The 21,857-nt window shown below is 36.4% G+C and overlaps 1 protein-coding gene and 2 pseudogenes across 1 annotated transcript in view; 1 reads left to right on the forward strand and 2 right to left on the reverse strand.

Moving 5' to 3' along the window:
• The first annotated feature begins 1,832 nt into the window (after nucleotides 1-1,832).
• Nucleotides 1,833-1,943, forward strand: LOC114679203 (U2 spliceosomal RNA; annotated as a pseudogene).
• Nucleotides 1,944-4,011: 2,068 nt separating this feature from the next.
• Nucleotides 4,012-21,857, reverse strand: part of TRIM23 (tripartite motif containing 23) — a 32,631-nt gene continuing 14,785 nt past the window's right edge. Inside the window, 6 exon segments of the mRNA NM_001260591.1 lie at nucleotides 4,012-4,389; nucleotides 6,854-6,978; nucleotides 8,447-8,557; nucleotides 9,080-9,209; nucleotides 16,912-17,046; nucleotides 21,559-21,774. Of these exon segments, the coding sequence (NP_001247520.1) occupies nucleotides 4,210-4,389; nucleotides 6,854-6,978; nucleotides 8,447-8,557; nucleotides 9,080-9,209; nucleotides 16,912-17,046; nucleotides 21,559-21,774 (897 nt within the window). The 3' untranslated portion in view covers nucleotides 4,012-4,209.
• LOC114679078 (U6 spliceosomal RNA) lies at nucleotides 16,661-16,761 on the reverse strand (annotated as a pseudogene).

Raw genomic sequence — 21,857 nt, forward strand, 5'->3', positions numbered from 1 at the left:
TGACTTTTCTTGCAATATTTCTAATCCTGGGAGGTGATAAATTGAAATGGACTAAACTCAGGCAAACAGCATTCATTATAGGTAATTGCTAATGAGCCTCAAATTAAATATTAAATAATTAACGACACTCTCCCCCACCCCCTTTCCACATGGTTTTCTTTTCACTGTCAACCACAATCCAAAAATAGGTGAGCACAATACAGTGAGATCTTTTCAGACATCAAGACCACATTCACATAACTTTTATTATAGTATACTGCTATAATTATTCTAATTTTATTGTTGTTAATCTCTTACTGTGCCTAATTTATAAATTAAACCTTATCATAGATATATATATAGGAAAAAACAATATATATGGGGTTTAGTATCATCTGAAGTTTCAAGCATCCACTGGAGGTCTTAGAAGGTATCCTGTGCAATGACAACCCTATTAAATGACGACAGTGGTACACACCTGTGCTTTACTTTTTGAATACATGCCAGATACTCTGCCCTTATGTTTAGAGGAGTGCAGATCCCTCCTCCAAGAAAAAATACTAGGATCTGATATTATATGTCATTTCCTTTGTTTTGCAAGGTTTTAATGCCAAATATTTTAGTCTTTTGATAATTGTTTAGTAAGTAGTGGTAAGTAAAGCCTCAATAAACAAGTTACTTTGGTTAAAGTGTTATATTCCTTAATAATTATGAAATATTCTTTCAAATGAAAGATTCAGAATAAGTGAATACCCGAGTCCTTGGTTTATTGTATGCAGGTTGATTATTCTTTCAGATTATTTTTCTAACATAGGTAAACAGTTTTTTCTGTCCTCAAGTTATATCTTTAGAAAATATACCATTAAGAAGTATACATAAAAATTTTGCTATCTAACAATGGAGAGATTAGTAGAAATTGGAGCAGTAAAATAATATAAGCACAAATTCTTATACTGATTTCTTCACTTAAGCTTATAACTTAGTTCGTAACTATTAAGACCCACTGCTTCGATTCCAGAAAGACTCTTTCAGAAACTTACAGGAAGAACATGCTCAACAGACCTGTGTAGGGAATTTATATTCTGAAGTTTTAAATCTGCTTAAACTTTTCCTTCTATTGATCAGCAGGATTCTTTCCTTTATTTATTTTGTGCTACAAACTTGTGAAATAGGAGATTATGCCAGATTGTGCTCCTGTAATGTATGCTCCTTTTTAAAAGTAGAACTTAAAGTTGGACATGAAAGTGACTTTTCAATGTGACATTTACTGTTTCTTTCTAATTTTAGTTGTTTAGACTTACCTACCTAGCTATTCATTCCTAAAAATTTAATCTAAATTTTTGGTAATATTGCCACCAAGTGGTGATGATGCCTCATTCCCCAACAAATACAATTATTTTGCTTTGAGTGAAAACCATATTTGACTAATGAATTTTTCCATTAATGCTAAAAACTTAAGTGGCAGACCTAAAAACATACATTGTCCATGTCTTTTTAAAAGCATGTTTTAAGTTATCAGGATATAATTTCATTCTTACTCATTAGTCCTTTTCATCCTTTATTCTTTTAGGGAAGAATACAGCTGTCTTCTTCCCTGCTACCACTTTGCCAGTTGAGAAGTATCCTAATGTTACATAAAAAGCCTTTCTCTTAGAAGTATTAGTTCATGAGCTATGGCTAAGTTTTGCAAGCCATTTTCTAAAATGATCATTTAAAATGCTGTGTTTTCTTATGAAACAAGTTTACATTTAAAATTTAAAAGGCAGTAACAAAGTTTCACTTTGTTAATGTAAAACTTTAGCTCTGCCTTCAAAACACTATGGTTATATTACTTATTTAAATATGGCCTGCACATCACTTCTCGGCCTTTTGGCTAAGATCAAGTGTAGTATCTGTTCTCATAAGTAAATGTGGCCTATGTTGCAAATTCCAAACGTTATTTCTAAAATTTTGCTGTATCAAATAAACTGTATCTCAAAGTTGACAGGCATGTCAACCCATACCCATTTTGTTTTATTTTCTCTCAACCACAGCACAAATAATGACTTCTTAAATTGGTTACTACTACTAATACTAGATAGATGGTTCAAGAGACTTTCAAGAATGATAGGACTTCTTAAAAATGATCTTAACATTTTATTGCTGTCTATACTTATCATATATGTAGTGCAAATAATGGCTTCTGATGGTTATAAAGCATTCCTGAATTATAGACTAGGGCTATACACTTGACATATCTGCTTTATATAACCATACAGTAATATTTAGACCTAATACAGAAATTCAGAGCTATTAGGAAAATTTCTAATATACTGTATTTAAAACAGCTGTCTTAGTTTCCCAGGGGAGACTAGCACAGTCTTAACTAATGATTAGTGAAATAATACAACCACAACCACAAATAGTAATAGGAGCTTGAGGAAAATATTTCTTTAAAAAGGAATCACACACAAACACCTACCGTTATACATACATTATAATCAGGTATAGGCACAATTTTTAAATTGTGTTCAGTTATATGCTAACAATGCATTACAAAGTTTAGCAAAATTGGTGAAAAGGGAAGCAAGTTCACCTTAGTGTTACACTTTTTTTTTCTTCAATTAACTAATACAGTTCAAGTTCTCACAAGCAATACAACACCTTTTTTATTTTTCACAGTTATTGAAATCAGTCAAATATTAAATAATTTAATTCAGAAGTATTATTTATGCACACAAACTACACTTGTAACAGCATGACCTTTTACCTGAAAAATAAAGGATGAAATATTATATTTACTTATTTACATATTGCCCATAACACTGATAGGCTTTTTTTTTAATGCTTTGTTTTTTAAAAGTTGTATTGTTTTTAAACAAACAAAAATAGATTTGAAAAGACTGAACCAAAACAGTGCTACCAAAAAGTCACATCTTGTTACCAGACATCACTGTCCTTATAACAATTCAACTAATGAGATTTAAGATTTAACTTCATCCTAATGTATCAGAACATTTAAAAAAAAACACACACAAAATCTCAATGTACCTATTTAAATAAATCGTGCTTCCATAATAAGAGAGTATCCTTTAAAAATGAAAAACAGTAAAGAGCACACATTTTTATTTACTCACAACACTGAATAATTAATGTAAACTTTTTGAATTTTTTTTTCCTTTAGACATTCTTCCTCTAGAGTAACTTTTCAAGGCCTTTTCATGAAGAGCCTTAAGTTTTATTGTCAAAATAAATGCACTTATTTTGGGAAACAGTTTGAAGTAAGTAATAAGCATTCCCCACTGTACTAACAACTTCTCTTAAAGTTCGTTTTCAATTTAGGTCACTAGCTTTTACATAAAGCCAACCCTGGTTCTGTGTAACTTACTACATTTTACCTATAGTCATTCCCACAAAGGATGCAGTATTATATTAGAAAGAAATATTACTTTAAATATGTTGAAAATAGAAGGACCAATTTAGAACTCTGACCTAGGTTCGGTCCTGAAAATGGGTCTTTCATAAATGAAGATCCAATTACTTTCACAGTTTTATTACTGTTCAGTTTATTACTAATCTGACAAGCCTAATTAGGTAACACTTCACTCTGTCTCACTGTGTTTTATACAAAATGCTGTAGGAGAAAGTTAATAAAACACTATATAAAATATTAATTTTCTATACCTTATAGTTCTTAGCATTAAAGGTGTTCTGTTAACTCTGAACTTAAACATAAAGTAATCCTATTATCCAAAGATGTAGTTTGGATTCTATTTCATTAAGCAACTGTCATTTCTACTACTAAATACTGCCAACATTCAGTGAAAAGGCAGGTTAAAAGAAGAAGCTATACTTCACTTGCTTCACACAGAGGTCTCATTAGGCACTCAATTGGCTATTTTTTTTTCACTGAAAGAATAAACCTTCACTTACCCTTTCTCTGTGACTACCTCTTTCCCAGTACATTGGTCACATTATCTGAAAAACTTAAATAACAAATATACTTTTTAAAAGAATGTATATTCAATAAATTTCTATTTAATTCAATCTAATCTGCTCAATTAGAAATTTAATTTTGCCACAAAATTTTTTTAAAGCAGTGTGCTGAATTCCCAATCCAATCCAAGATTCCTTTATATTTATATATATATATCCTAAATTACCATCTTTTGAGATGTATAATTTCCTAAAACATATTAGTTGCAAAGTTACTCTTAACCATAAAACTTCAAACAACTGCTGCATTTAAAATCAAGCAACATCCAGTACTCCAGCAGCCACAAGTTGCCGTGAGAGCCAGTCCAACCCTTCATACAGTCCCATACCACTTCGAGCATCACAGCCCTGAATATACCAGCTACGGCCACAGCATAATTTATGGAGACTGAGTAGTTCAGTGATTTCTTCTACTGACAGTGCTCCAGCAACATCCTGAAAGATATACACATATTTTTTATCAGTCCATCCAAATTATTTGTTCTAACAGAAGCCTAAACAAAAAACCTAGACTAATCTTTCAGTAATTATTCTGAGATTAATAAGAATAGAAAAAAATAGTTTGGTTTAACTAATTTATATGTGTGTGTATGTATATATTTTTGTAAGGCTAGCTTAACAATGAAATCAATAAAGGCCTTCCAACCTAAATGGAAACATACTGCCTAAGTAATTTTTTTACCTTATGAGACGGAGTCTCTGTCACCCAGGCTGGAGTGCAGTGACATGATCTTGGCTCACTGCAACCTCTGCCTCCTGGTTCAAGCGATTCTCCTGCTTTGGCATCCCAAGTAGCTGGGATTACAGGCACGTGCCACCAAGCCTGGCTAATTTTTTTGTATTTTTAGTAGAGACAGGGTTTCACCATGTTAGCCAGGCTGGTCTCGAACTCCTGACCTCAAGTGATCCACCAACCTCAGCCTCCCAAAATGCAAGGATTACAGGCATGAGCCACCATGCCCGGCCTGCCTAAATGTAAGGCATCAACTTAAAAAAAAAAAAATTAACACATGGAAACCTTAATAAATGGTTTATATATAGGGTTATATATTGAAGAGTTCACTACATTCCCACTCTGAACACCCACTGCCCCGACTTCCCAGGAGCAACCACCAGTAACAACATATTTTTCCAGAAAATTTCCATGCACACTCATGCAAATAGACACAGACAGGAACATAGTTTAGACTTTCTATAACTTGCAGGGTTGTTTTTTACGTAAACATGTTGAAGATGAGTATCTTTCCATTATCAGCACAGATGGTCTGCTCAGAATTCCCTTCCATTGTGTGGCTGCAACATAATTTAATCAGTCCTATACTGAATGTTCAGATTGAAGTTTTGTGCTTATGTGCTATTATAAATCCATATATATACACACACGTACATACATAAGCATACATACACAAAAATAAGTTGACATACATTTATGTATATTTGCAAAGTTATCTGTAGGATAACCTCCGGATATTTGTCTACCAGATACATAAAGGTAGAATTGCAAAGTAAAGGACTTTGATGAGTATTGCCAAATTGTCCTCCAAGAAAATGTCTCAGTTTAATAACCTACCAACAGTGGGAGGATGAGGCGGGCAGATCACTTGAGGTCAGGAGTTTGAGACCAGCCTGACCACCACGATGAAACCCCGAATCTACTAAAAATACAAAAAGTAGCCGGGCGTGGTAGCAAGCACCTGTAATCCCAACTACTTGGGAGGCTGAGGCAGGAGAATCGCTTGAACCAAGGAAGGGGAGGCTGCAGTGAGCAGAGGTTGTGCCACCGCACTCCAGCCTGGTGACAGAGCAAGACTCAGTCTCAATAATAATAATAATAGTAATAGTGTATATAAGCCTGAGAATTACAAAACACTTTCATCTTTATCTGATGAGCACAAAATGGTATTTCACTGACTTATTTGCATGTCTTAAATATACCAGTTCTTAATAGTTTGCTTTTTTTTTATTAAGGGGAAAATTCTTTATTCTTCATCCTACTCTTCCCCTCCCATGACATCTCCTCTGCTCCACTTCTACTCTCCTACCTCTACTTAAAAGCATCTCATCCTCCTAGAAAGGCTCAAGGCCTAGGAATCTTCAGCTACTCCCAGTCCTTCATCCTCCCCATTCGGTCACCAGTTCTACCTCAAAGTCTTTTCCATCTGCCTCCGCCTTTCTATTCATCAAATTCAGACTCTTGTTAATGCTCACTTGAATTATTTAAGCAACTTACTGCATCTCCCTGTCTCCAGTCCTTTGCCCTGATTCATTCTACCCCCAGAATTACAGTATTAAAACACTGATATGATCTTATTACCCACTAATCCAACATTTTGATGACTCCTCTTTGCTCACAGAATAAAACCTAAATTTCTCAGTCTAGCCCTGTCAGACCTTTACAGCATGGCCTTGTCTGTTATTCTAAATTCTCTTCATCCTCTAACTGGACCTGACATGATGATCTGCTTGATGTTCCCTAAACTAAAAACATTCATGCTATTATCTTCTCTATGATGTTCTTCCTTTCACATACTGACTCAGCCTCATCCATAATTTCAACTCAAATCCTACATTTTACAATCTTACAACATGCCACATTTAGAACTACTCTCCTAATTCCCATAACACTGTGTTACTGAAGTTACTTATCAGTTTTCTTTGTATTCGTATCTCATTTATGGGTTCATATGCATACACAAGAGTTTCTGGTGAGCATTAACTACCTTATTTCTATTTTGTATACTCCCAGGTACCCAGCACAGCATTTTCACATAGATTGTACTCAAAATACACAGAAGAAACTTTATAAATATCTATGGAACTGTCTTCTGAAATATTTCCAGTTACTTTATGACATGCACAAAACTACTAAAATAAATATTCCAATATAAAAATGCATTACCTGTTTGTTAGCAAAAATCAGGAGCAGAGCATCTCGGAGTTCTTTTTCTGTTAACAACTTTGCAAGTTCACTGTGTGCTTCACTAATTCTGTCTCTATGACTGCTATCTACAACAAACACAACAGCTACCCAAAAAACAAACAAATAAAAAACCCAAAATACTAATTAGTCACTTGCTAAAGTTCAGTAAATGAACCAAATATTTAATGACATCATTATTATGGTTAGAGTTTGTCTACCATCATTATTTTCACACAGAGTCTGCCTAGTATGGCAGGGGCACCTACAAAAAATTAACGATATGATTTCAAGTAGTTTACATAACTTCTCAGGTTTAGTTTCCCCATCTATGAAAGGATTTACACTTGCTCTATCAAATGCAAATTGGTCTGTATATCAAATAACATTTTTTACATAACAAATTGCAAAATAGGCCTCATGATCCTCTACCTACTGATGCTACTTGTTCTTCGAATACTACTTTTGTAACATTTAGTCTTTGAATAAAAGACTAAAAGACAAAAACCATCACCATTTTTATCTCTCTAAAGTATTATGTCTAAGTTAACTATCCCCAGACTTTCAACCATTCCTCATATTCAAAATTTCATTTTTGTAGGGCACAATGGCTCACAACTATAATCCCAGCACTTTGGGAGGCTGAGGTGAGAGGATCACTTGAGCCCAGGAGTTTGAGACCCCTGGGCAATATAGTGAGACCTTGTCTCTACAAAAAAAAACAATTTACAAATTAGCTGAATGTGGTGGCATACCCCTGTAGTCCTAGCTACTTGGGAGGCTAAGGTGGGAAGACTGCTTGAGCCCAGGAGACAGAGGTGGCAGTGAACTGCAGTCATGCCACTGTATTCCTGCCTGGGCAACAAAGCAAGATTCTGTCTCAAAAACAAAATACATGTTTTCTATTAATTATGGGTCATACTAAATACCAAAAATCCCAAAGTAAAAATAATTGTTCAGTCTCTCATCTTAGTGGAAAGCAGGATAACATACAGAATAAGTGGCATGAGCGTAAGCTCTATGTTGTGGTCTATGAGGCAAAAGTGTAGAATAAGACCCAAATGTGACTAAAACCTATGTAGAGTATACATATGATATAATACAGTTTGGTCAAAAGCAAGCCACTGTAAATTCTTCTGCAGGTAACAACTATTTGTGAAAGAAATGTGGGAGTGGGGCTATAGTGAGATTATAATGGGATAAATGTTGAGTTTAACTGAATTCAGCAGAATCATACAATATAAATTCAACTCTATATCACGACACTACCAGCAATCACACCCATATAATACTGATAATATACATTCTCTGTTAAGAGAAGCAAGAGTACTCTTAACTGACTATGTATCTAAGGTACGTATGGCTTTTATTCTGTAATAATGGTTTATCAGGAATAAACTAAAAGTACATATTGTAATCTTTCTATTTTCATTTTTTTACAAGATAAGAAACTGGCCACCGGTACTTAAGTATACAGTCAAGGACTTATACGTATCAGCTTTGCTAGTTAAATCAGTACACTGAAAACTGTCATCCTAAAAATGTGAAAAATTAAATGTCATTTTTAACTCTCACCTTGAGTATTGAGGTAATAATGTTTCCACAATGGTCTTAATTTGTGTTTTCCACCTACATCCCAAATAGTGAATTTCAGATTTTTATATTCTACAGTTTCCACATTAAAACCTGTTTTTAAAAAAAGTTACTTTTATATTTATATTTACAATGAATGACACATCAAACACAGACAACCCCCCAGTTTATAACTGTGACTTATCAATTATCTATATGCAGCAATATCTACTGAAGCCTAATCAACCCCATTCCTACTCCTACATGGAGAATGTATACCTGTAACAGCTCCTAGCCCTCTAAACCTCCACCAAGGTCCTTAGGACCTTGGGATCCATGTACCTTCAAGCTCTGTTCCACTACCACCCCCCACCCCACACCCTCAGCCAGGATCACCAATCCTCTATTCCTTCCAACTGTCCCACCAATACTCTGATTCTTTTTATCCCCATCCACATTTCAATCCCATAGCCATACAATCTTACATTTTTTTCTCTGAGATGCTGATATCTTAAAGCCAGAAAAGAGCCCACCACCATGACAGATCAGTATCAAATAAGACCCCAAGAACTCGGCTGTAAGCTAGGGTTTGTCTATTAACTGTTCTTTAAGGTAAAAACCAATATTCATACTTACCAATTGTTGGAATGGGCTGCATGAATTCATCCTGTTTTAACTTAAACAAGATAGTAGTTTTTCCAGCACCATCCAATCCTAATGTAACGACCCGAATTTCCATTTTTGGCCCAATGTGAACTCGATTATCCTATGATTTAAATATTTTTAAATATGTTTGACATGCAGTTAGGAAGTAATAGCATTTAGCACCTTTATTATTTCTACATCTCCTATTCATTCCTCAACCATTGCAATCTGAATTGTATTCTTCAAAATCCCATGATCTCAAGAAGATGAACTCCTTCCCCATGGCTAAATCTTTCCTTAGTAAAACTGACCACTTTGTCTTTGTGTAACAGAATATAACACACCCACTTAATTTTCTCAGATTTTCTAACTCAAATGAATCCTCTTTAAATCTTATTTAAACATGTTTTTATGCTATACTAAAAAACTCACAATAGGGCTAAATTAATTAAAATGAAAAGTGCTGCTCAATTCCCAGAAATCTCTACTATGAATCTGATGTATATCCCTACAGACACTTTCCCATGCACATACTGGCCAACATACACAAACAAAACAATTTTTTTTTAAAAAAAGCATCACCCACACATTGAAACTAATGTGTTTCACTCAACAGTATATTATGGAATCCTTTCAATACATATGGACCAAACTTTTTCTTTTAATGGCTTCTTTACATTTCATAAACCATAATTTAAACCCCCAACTGATAGATTTTAGGTAATTTCTGGTTTTATGATATTACAAATAATGCTATATTGAACATTTTTATATATTACTAGCTACATGATTTCTCTGCTTCACTTCTTTCATCTCTTAAAAGGACTAAAATAGTACAAAATTTACATAGGATTATTAAAAGGATTAATTTTTTTAAATACATACAAAAGTTCTTACAACAGTTCCCAAAATATATGTGTTATTTTTGCCTACTCCTTTGAGCACTCTTTGCTTGGCATTTATGATACAAACTTTTCCTGGTTTGGTTTTATCCCATTTTTGGATGCTCCTTCTAATTTTTCTTTTATCTAGCTCTTAAATGTTGGTATTCTTGAAGGTCTGTATGAGGCCCCTTCTCATTCTACATATTTTCACTCTCTTCACGAGCTTTAATTACCATCTATATGATGGCTCCAAATCTATACTTAAGTCCAGTTATACACCTCAGAAATAAAACAATATATGGAACTTCCGTGAGAACTCTAGAGAATAGTTAAGAAGCTACAGCACCCAAGCCATAAAACCAAGAAGGCATTCCAGTGAAGGGGGTAATAAAATTTGGGGCATTCTGTGCACTCATCCCTGCCCTTCCCCATATCTGACATAATGAGGATGAGGTGCAACCAGGGGGAAACTACAAAATACTAGCAAACTGAATTCAACAACACATTAGGCCAGGTGCGGTGGCTCACGCCTGTAATCCCAGCACTTTGGGAGGCCAAGGGGGGTGGATCACCTGAGGTCGAGAGTTCGAGACCAGCCTGACCAACATGGAGAAACCCTGTCTCTACTAAAAATACAAAATTACCCAGGCATGGTGGCATGTGCCTGTAATCCCAGGTACTCAGGAGGCTGAGGCAGGAGAATCACTTGAACCCGGAAGGCAGAGGTTGCAATGAGCCAAGATCGTGCCACTGCACTCTAGCCTGGGCAACAAGAGCAAAACTCCGCCTCAAAAAAAACCCAAAAAACAAAAAAAACACACATTAAAGGGATTGTACACCATGACTAAATGGGCTTTATACCTGGAAGGCAAGAATTATTCCTCATCAATCAGCGTAATATACAGAATGAGAGGTAAAAAAAAACCCGTAATCATCTCAATAGTTGCAGAAAAAGCATTTGACAAAATTCAATACCCTTTCACAATAAAAACATTTGACAAACTAGGAATAGAAGGAAACTGCCTCCGTGTAACATACATTATATATGAAATGCCCACAGTTAACATCATACTCAAAAAACTGAAAGCTTTTTCTCTAAGATAAAGAACAAGAAGATGCCCACAGAGCAATTAGGCAAGAAAAATAACAAAAGTCATCCAAATTGTAAAGGAAGATGTAAAATTATATCTCTTCACAGATGATATGATCTTTTATGTAGAAAACCCTGAACAGTCCACACAAAAAGACCTATTAGAAAGAATAAATAAAGTCAACAAAGTTTCAGGACATAAAATCAACATGAAAATCAGTTGCATTTCTATACATTAATGATAAAAATCCCAAAAGGAAATTAATAAAACAATTCTACTTACAATCGCATCAAAATTATACTTTCGGGGATACTTTTTATAGTTCATGACTAAAGAAGTTTCTCTGAACATGTAGAGAAAAAAAAGTTTAAGATACTTAGGAATAAACTCAACCAAGATGGTGAAAGACTTGGATATTATGTTGGTGCAAAAGTAACTGTGGCTTTTGCCAGTACTTTTAATGGCAAAAACCACAATTACTTTTGCACCAATGTAATATGTAGGCATACACCTAACCAAGAGGGTGAAAGACTTGTACACTAAAAACTACAAAACATTACTAAAATAAAGACATAAATAGACATTCCATGTCCATGGATTGAAAGACATAATATTAAGAAGTGAATACTACCCCAGGTAATTTATATAGATTCAATGCAATCCCTATCAAAATCCCAATCATGTTTTTTGCAGAGATAGAAAAAATTAAGCTAAAATTTATATGGAAGCTCAAGTGACCCTGAATAGCCAAAACAATTTTGAAAAAGAAAACAGTTGGAGGACTCATACTTCCTTACTTCGAAATATATCACAAAGCTTGTTCTGTTTTTGCACTGCTCTGAAGAAATACCTAAGACTGGGTAATTTATAAAGAAAAGTTTAATTGGCTCACAGTTCCATAGGCTGTACAGGAAGCATGATGCTGGCATCAGTCTGGCTTCAGGGGAAGCCTCAGGAAACTCACAATCATCGTGGAAAGCAAAGAGGGAGTGACGCATTTCACATGGCAGGAGCAGGAGCAAGAGAGAGGGTGGGGGAGGTGCCACACAGTTTTAAAAGATCAGATCTCATGAGAACTCACCTATTATGGCAAAAACAGTACCAAGGGGGATGATACTAAACCATTCGTGAGAAACTGCCCCCATGATCCAATCACCTCCAACCAGGCCCCACTTCAACATTGGGGATTACAACTGGACATAAGATTTGGACAGGAACATAGATCTAAGCCATATCAGCTACAATAATGAAAACTATGTGGTACTGGCATAAAGATGAGACATACAAACCAACAGAATAGAAGAGAGAGCCCAGAAATAAACCCTCAGGAATAGCGTCACATGATCTTCAACAAGGGTACCAGGACCACTCAATGAAAAGACAGTCTCTTCAATAAATGATGCGGGGAAACTGGATAGCTACATGCAAAAGGATGTTGTGTATCTTACGCCACCTACAAAAATTAACTCAAAATGGATTAAAGCCATAAACTTAAGACCCCAAACCATAAAACTCCTAGAAGAAAAAACAGAGGAAAAGCCTCATGACATTGCATTTGAGAATGACTTCATGGATATACCAAAAGCACAGTTTAAAAAAAAAAAAGCAAAAACAAATGAGACAACATCGAATTTAAAATTTTTGTGCATAAAATGACGCAGTTAACAGAGTGAAAAATCAACCTATGAAATGGGAGAAAGTATTTGAAAGTCACAGATCTGATAGGGAATTAATATCCTGAATATATAAAGAACTCCTACAATTAAACAACAGAAACAGTCAACCCAATCAAAAAGTGAGTGAAGGATTAAAATAGACATATTCAAGGCAATATACAGATGGCCAACAATTATATGAAAAGATGGTCAACGGCATTAGTCATCAGAGATATGGATATCAAAACAAATAAAGTATCATTTCAAACCAATCAGGATGGCTACTATCCAAAAACAGAAAATAACAAATGTTGGTGAAAATGTGGAGAAATTGCATCCTGTGCACCACTGGTGGAATTGTAATATGGTGCAACCATTATGGAAAACAGTATGGTGTTTCCTCAAAAAATTAAAAACAGAACTGCTATATGATCTACCAACTTCACTTCTGGATATATATCCAAAAGACCATGAAAGCAGGGTCTTGAGGAGATATTTTTACACTCACGTGCACAGCAGCACTATTCCCAGTAAACCAAGAGGTAGAAGCAACTCAAGTTTCCATCAACAGATGAATGAACAAACAAAATGTGGTACACACATTGTATTAGTCCATTTTCATGCTGCTGATAAAGACATACCCGAGACTGGGAAGAAAAAGAGGTTTAATTAGACTTATAGTTCCACATGGCTGGGGAGGCCTCAGAATCATGACAGGAGGCAAAAAGCACTTCTTACATGGCAAGGGCAAGAGAAAAATGAGGAAGAAGCAAAAGCGGAAACCCCTGATAAACCCATGAGATCTCGTGAGACTTAATCACTATCACGAGAATAGCAGAGGAAAGACCAGCTCCCATGATTCAATTACCTCAGCCTGGGTCCCTCCTACAAAACGTGGGGATTCTGGGAGATACAATTCAAGTTGAGATTTGGGTGGGGGCACAGCTGAAGCATATCATTCTGCCCCTGGCCCCTCCAAACCCTGCCCCTACAGCAAACTTCTGCCTAGGCATCTAGGTGTTTCAATGCATCTTCTGAAATCTAAGCAGAGGTTCCCAAACCTCAATTCTTGACTTCTGTGCACCCACAGGCTCAACACCACACAGAAGCTGCCAAGGCTGGGGGATTCCACCCTCTGAAGCCACAGCCTGAGCTCTATGTTGGCCCCTTTCAGCCACAGCTAGAGTGGCTGGGACACAGGGCACCAAGTCCCTAGGCTGCACACAGCATGGGAACCCCGGGCCCAGCCCACGAAACTACTTTTTCCTCCTGGGCCTCCAGGCCTGTGATGGGAGGTGCTGCCATGAAGATCTCTGACATGGCCTGGAGACATTTTCCCTTTGGTCTTAGGTATTAACATTAGGTTCCTTGCTACTTACATAAACTTCTGCAGCCAGCTTGAATTTTTCCCCAGAAAATGAGTTTTTCTTTTCTATCACACAATCAGGCTGCAAATTTTCCAAACTCTTACGCTCTACTTCCCTTATAAAACTGAACACCTTTAACAGAACCCAAGTCACCTCTTGAATGCTTTTGCTGCCTAGAAACTTCTTCCACCAGATACCCTAAATCATCTCTCTCAAGTTCAAAGTTCCACAAATCTCTAGGCAAATGCCACCAGTCTCTTTGCTAAAACATAACAAGAGTCACCTTTGTTCCAGTTCCCAACAAATTCCTCGTCTCCCTCTTAGAATACCTCAGCCTGGATTTCATTGTCCACATCATTATCAGTACTTTTGTCAAAGTCATTCAACGAGTCTCTAGGAAGTTCCAAACTTTCCCACATTTTCCTGTCTTCTTCTTAGCCCTCCAAACTGTTCCAACCTCTACCTGTTACCCAAAGTTATTTGCACATTTTTGAGTATCCTTTCAGCAATGCGCCACTCTACTGGTACCAATTTACTATATTAGTCCATTTTCATGCTGCCGATAAAGACATACCCGAAACTGGGAATAAAAAGAGGTTTAATTGGACTTACAGTTCCACATGGCTGGGGAGGCCTCAGAATCATGAGGGGGGCAAAAGGCACTTCTTACATGGTGGTGACAAGAGAAAAATGAGGAAGAAGCAAAAGCGGAAACCCCCTAATAAGCACATCAGATCTCATGAGATTTATTCAATATCACAAGAATAGCACGGGAAAGACCGGCCTCCATTATTCAATTACCTCCCCCTCGATCCTTCCCACAACATGTGGGAATCCTAGGAGATACAATTCAAGTTGAGATTTGGGTGGGGACACAGCCAAACCATATCACACATGCAATGGAATACTACTCGGCCTTAAAATGGAAGAAAATCCTTTCACATGTTACAATATGGATGAATTTTGATGATAGGCCAAGTGGAATAAGCCAGCCACAAAAAGGCAAATACTGTATGATTACACTTATATGAGGTATCTAGTCAAATTCATAAGGGAAAATACAATAGTGGTTACCAAGGACCAATGAGAGGGGGCAGAGGGGAATTGTTTAAAGGGTATAGTTTCAGTTTTACAAAATGAAAAGTTTCTGGATATGTTTAACAATGTATACTTAACAGTACTGAACTGTACACTTCTAAATGGTTGAGATAGATAGCAAATTTTTTATTATGTGTTTTTTACCACAATAAATAAATGTGGTATATCCTCACAATGAATTACCTTGCAGCTGGAGAAAGGAACAAAAAATGTCACTTTATACTGCTACAGAGTAACGTTTAGGATGTACAGTTAAGTGAAAAGAGCAGGGACAAAAAAAGTGTGTAAGGTATTCCACCTTTTAAATCCAAGTAGTGTACATACAAAGATATAAACACATTTCTCTATACTTTTTAAAATGATGACTAAAAGTAAGAAAAAATTCTAAATGATTTTCTATGGGGAACGAAGTAAAAAGGGTAGAAGGAACAGGCATAAAAGCTAGATTTCTCTGAATAAACCTTGCTTTGGACATTTGACTCTGGATCACATAAACATTTCACATAATTGTGAAAACATAATTAATTTTTTTAAAAAACAGCCCCTAAAAATAGAAAGCAAAATGGTACACATGAACATTTTTCAATCAGGGAGAACCCACTTTAAAAGAAGCTTAAATATATCAACCAAATCCCAAGTATGAAACTTGCTTGGATTGTATCTAAAATAAAGCAACCATTAAAAAAATTGTTTTGAAAACAATCTGGGAAATTGGAATACTAACCATAGTTGATAATATTAGTGAAAATATTAGAGATTCATTATTAAACTTTTTTTGTGTAATAATGATATTTTGGCTTTTTTTTTTTAAGTGATGGGAATTTCACTATATTGCCCAGGCTGGTCTTGAAGTCTTGGGCTCAAACCATCCTCTTGCCTCAGCCTCCTGAGTAACTGGGACTATAAGGTATGCCACCATGCCCAATTATGTTTGTTTTCTTTTGGTTTTGAGGCGGAGTATTGCTCTTGTTACCCAGGCTGGAGTGCAGTGGCGTGATCTCACCTCACTGTAACCTCTGCCCCCTGGTTTCAAATGATTCTCTAGCTGAGATTACAGGCATGCACCACTAAGCAAAAAATTTTGTATTTTTAGTAGAGACAGGGTTTCTCCATGTTGGTCGGGCTGGTCTCAAACTCCTGACCTCAGGTGATCCACCTGCCTCGGCCTCCCAAAGTGCTGGGATTACAGGTGTGAGCCACTGCACCTGGCCCCAATTATGTTTTTAAAAAGAGTCCTTATCTTTTGAAGATACACCCTAAAATATTTCATAGATGAAATAAGATGTTGGGATGAAATTATATGATATTAGGATTTGCTTCAAAATACACTGGGAGATTGCAAGTAGAAAAAGGAGTAGGTAAAAGGCAAGATGAAATAAGTTTATAATTGCTCAAGTGGGTGATGGATATAGAAAGATTCATTATATATACCATATATATACTATTTATATTTTCTTATTTTTACTTTTTTAAATTTAAAAATATGGTGCACTTCACAAATTTGCGTGCCATTCTTGCACAGGGGCCATGCTAATCTTCTTATTCCAATTTTAGTATATGTGCTGCCGAAGTGAGCACACCATTTCTATTTTCCACTGATAAAAGTTTTCTTAAAAAGCCCCTAATTCATGAATTTCATGGTTGTCTCTCTAAGGTGATTATCATGAAATGTAAATCAATTATGATTTGTCAGAAAAAAATACCTAAAAATAAAGTACAGTACATTACCTTTGTAAAAGTGACAGGGATGCTGGCATCCAACTGAATGTGATCTGCAACTTCTGTAAACTGCTGCTGCTGTTTCTGCAATGTTTCCAGTAACCTTGTAATTTCCTGTTTTGCCAAGACAACTCTACAATCATCCTATAAGAGGCAAAACAATATTTCTTATAAACTTTTTATAAGAAATAAGGAAAAGATACTTACATTACCAACTCACAATAAAAGCAGTTTTAACATTATAGTAGTCAAAGTTAAATGTAAATTTGACAAGAATAATAATTGGGCATTAATATATAATTTGAGGACCTAGCAACAAAAGAATGGATAAATTGTAGAATATTGATAAATGGAACACTACATCACAGTGAGAATAAATCACAGCTACACACGATGATAGAAATTTCCCAAACACAATGTGGAGTGTAAGAAGACATGGCATGGAGAATTCATACTGTATGATTTCATTTAATTACCAAAACAACTAAAATTAAGATATACATTAGAAGTCAAGATAGTGATTTATCATGGTGGGAAAGGCAGGTAGTGGACAGAAGTGAGTATGAGGGGACTACTGGGGAACTGACAATGTTCTGTTACTTGATCTAGGTGCTAGTTAGACATTAATGATCAGTCTGAAAATTCAGCCAACTGAATACTTATGCATACATTTCTATATCTATGTTCTACTTCTATAAAAAGTTTAAAAAATAATTTCAGATATACATGTATTCATTAAAAAAATAAAGAATACAGGTCAACCTCCCTCTAGATCCCCAGATCCACTCCTCAAAGTCAAGAACTTTCCAGTTTCTTGAATATTATTACAGACTATCTATACATATACCAATATAGTCTTTATATGAAAGAGATCTCCCAATAATATGCAAGCTCCATGAGAATGACAGTGTTATCTGTTTTTGCTCACTGTTAGATACTCAGGTTAGTTGACAGCAATTCCACTGTTTCAGCTGTTCAGGACAAACGCTGAAGCCATTATAGCTTTCTCTTTCCCACATGTCCTACATACAATCTGTTAATAAATCCTTTTGAATATCCAGAATCTGGGCACTTCTAATCCCCATTATCCAAGCTACTATTACCTCTCACCTGGAATTCTACAACAGTTGCTTAACTGTTGAATTCCTTCCTTCCATTTTTGCCTTCTTCCAATCTATTTTAGACACATAGGCCAGAACAATCATTTTAACACATAAGATTAAGTCACATTTCTACTCAAAACTCTACAATGGTCCTCCTATCCCAATCAGTAAAAGCTGAAGTACACCCAGGCATGGTGGCTCACACCTGTAGCGCTAGCACTTTGGGAGCCCACGTGTTTTAGACAAGTCTGGGCAACATGGCGAAACTCCGTCTCTATGAAAAATACAAAAAAATTAGCTGGATGTGGTGGCTTGCTCCTGTAGTCCCAGCTACTCAGGAGGCCGAAGCAGGAGGATCACTTGAGCCCAGGAGGCAGAAGCTATAGTGAGACCAGATTGTATCACTGCACTCTAGCCTGGAGCAAGACCCTGTCCCACTTCCCCACTCCCCCCAGCCCCCGGCCAAAGAAAAAAACAATTGAAGTCCTTATAATGCCTCACAGGGTTTTCCTTACATATAATTCTCTATTAATCTCTGATTTCAGCTCCTATTACTCTGTCCTTCGCTTATTCTACTCCAATCAAGAGGTCAATTTTCCTGTTCCTCAAACATACCAGGCATGCTGCCCTAGGGTTTTTGCTATAAACATTTCCTCAACTAGAATGTTCTTCTCCCAGTTAGGGCCTGAATGAATTCCTTCAACTTTTTACTTAAATCTTTGCTCAAATCTCACCTTCCCTCAATAATGCTTACTCTGACTACTCTACTTAATAATGCAATCTGCTGTACAAACACAAACATGCAGTTGCAGAATTCTTTTTTGATTAGCTCTTACCACTTTCTAACATATAGTATAATTAACTTACTTAGATATGGTTATGGTTTATTGCCTGTCTTCTTGCTAGAATGCTAATTCTACAAGATTATGGCTTTTCACTTATTTTGTCCACTGATATATTTTAAATACACGGCATATGTTAGGTGCTCAATACATATTTGTTAAATGAATATTCAGCATCCAGTATCATGCCAAGAACTTTAGATGATGCATAATTTGTTTAGAGTGGATGGATGATTAAATTATGTTCTCAGAAGTGAAGATCAATTTGTGATGTTCCATCCATTCCTCTGTTCAATTTTCTCTGTAGTGGGAACTTTAAAGAACATTGGTTAGTATTCTGTAGTCATAAAATAGAACAAAACTAATACGTCCATAGGAAAAATGAATCCAAGACCTTGATTTTTTTGCATTAACATAGATAATATTGTATTATTAAAAATTACCAGTTCATATGGCTTGGCTCCGTGTCCTCACCCAAATCTCATCTTGAATTGTAATCCCCATGTCTGGGGAGGGACGTGATTGGATCACGGGGACAGTTTCCCCCGTGCTGTTCTCATGATAGTGAGTTCTCATGACATCTGATGGTTTTAAAGTGTGACATCTCCTCTTTGCTCACTCTCTCTCTCTCTCTCTCCTGCTGTCTTATGAAGAAGGTGCTTGCTTCCCCTTTGCCTTCCACCATGAATGTAACTTTCCTGAAGCCTCCCCAGCCATGCAAACCTGTGAGTAAATTAAGCCCCTTTCCTTTATAAATTACCCAGTCTCGGGTAGTATCTGTAGAGCGGTGTGAAAATGGACTAATATACCAGTCATTTTGGCACAACACTTCAGAAACTCTAAAACACTTAAATATTTCAGTAACTATGAACATACTTTTTCATAAAATAAATATGAATATACTTTTAAGTATTCAAGTTAGTATGATTTAGGACACGATTCCACTCTGATTTTGCTGTGTAGCTTCATTATCCGCCATGAGTTAAACATGTATTTATTAAGTTCTTCTATCTAGATGCAAAGAATTCAGTGACACAAAGATGAACAAGATGCATCAAGATGCATCAAAGATGAACAAGGTCAGCATCTAAAACACACAGGCATATTGTCATTCGAGGTCAAATCAGAAGACACAAATCACACCACTATTTGAATAGAAAGAACTTAAAATAAAAACTGTTAACTAGGTGTGGTTATTAACGAGGTAGCTAAAAGGATAAAAGGAACTCTGAGGTATTATGGAGGTAGCAATTGTATGAAATAATATAGCTACCACTTCCAATGCTGAGGGAATAAAAGGAAGAGGTTAGAATTATTAAAACTTAGAAACTTGCAGGAGGGGCTCACGGAGCTGAAACTCAAACCTCCAGGAAGGGTGGTCTCCTAACATGAGTAACTATGCCCCCTTTTGACAGTACCTAACATGGGTCCAGCTGGCAACACAATTACGAGGTCTATAGAGTTCTAGCCCTAGTATCACAAAGCAGAGGATAGAAGAGTAGGTTTGGAGCTGAAAATCAACTTAATAAATAGCATACATATCAACTGTTACAATTCAGTGTAGTTAGGACTCAATGATAATCCAAGACTGATGAGGCTATAGACTGGCCACTTTCATGTAAGTGTAATCAGATACTTAAGAGAAAAAGCTCTACAATGGTAAAAGGCTTAGCCTACAATGATTTGAAATCAACACAATTATCAGCAATATATCAGTGAAGATAACACAGACTGCAGCTTTTCTGAAATTCCTAGGGCAATAGTTATCCTTATACCTCACACTTAGGAAAACAGATCCAAAACACAAATGGGTAAGGCTGACATTTGTGTCAGAATAACTTTGAGCCTCACTTATTTAAAAAGTAAGTCATGGCCGGGCGCGGTGGCTCAAGCCTGTAATCCCAGCACTTTGGGAGGCCGAGGCGGGCGGATCACAAGGTCAGGAGATCGAGACCACAGTGAAACCCCGTCTCTACTAAAAATACAAAAAAAACAAAATTAGCCGGGCGCGGTGGCGGGCGCCTGTAGTCCCAGCTACTCAGGAGGCTGAGGCAGGAGAATGGCGGGAACCCGGGAGGCGGAGCTTGCAGTGAGCCGAGATCGCGCCACTGCACTCCAGCCTGGGCAACAGCGTGAGACTCCGTCTCAAAAAAAAAAAAAAAAGTAAGTCATCTGCAAACTGGGTAACAAATTGCTTATGGTATCTCAACCAGCACAAAACATACGTTTGTTCTAACAGTGAAGAACCATCTAATTACAGCAGAGGTAGGCAGTACATGCTAGAGGGGCACTCAAAAAAAGACCAACAAAGAGAAAGCTTCAAAGAAAGGCAAACATTTAAGCTGGACCTTGAAGGAGAAGGAAGATTTCCACTATAAGAAAAGAGAGATATATGCACTCCAAGCAGGAAAAAAAAAAACAGTACATATATGCTTGGCAAAGAAGAATAAAAGGATTTGGCATTAACTGAAGAATGGCAAGAAGTTAGAAGGCTTCAAGAACCCATGGCTCAAGATGGGGAGGGCACATGAACGAGAGGGCACTGATAATTCCACACTAGTGAAATAATTCAAGGTTGCAGACTATGTCCTCAGCACAAAGTTACTGCATACAGCAGACACAAAATAATAATAAAATACACTAATGTATACCTCTGGTAATTATCTACTTAAACTTACAACTAAGACCCTAACCACATTTAAACTACCTACCTGCTGCAAAGTCTTTTCACAATGGAGGCAGGCTGCTGAAACCTCTGACAACAAAATAGTCATATCTTCTTGTTGCTGCCTAAGCCAAATCAATTTTTCACGAACATGAGCATCAACAACACTTAGAGCCATTTCTTCTTGACGACACAGAGTTTCATGTAGATCATAAAAATATGCTCGAATACATGACCGGGCATTCTCTGCAGTCCCTGGTACCTAAGAAAATGAAAATAAATTTTAAGCAACTGTAATGTTAATAAAGATTTTACCTGTGAAATATTTAAAATTTCAGCCTAGGC

Source organism: Macaca mulatta, chromosome 6 (genome assembly GCF_049350105.2).
Source record: "Macaca mulatta isolate MMU2019108-1 chromosome 6, T2T-MMU8v2.0, whole genome shotgun sequence".
Taxonomy (NCBI): Eukaryota; Metazoa; Chordata; class Mammalia; order Primates; family Cercopithecidae; genus Macaca; species Macaca mulatta.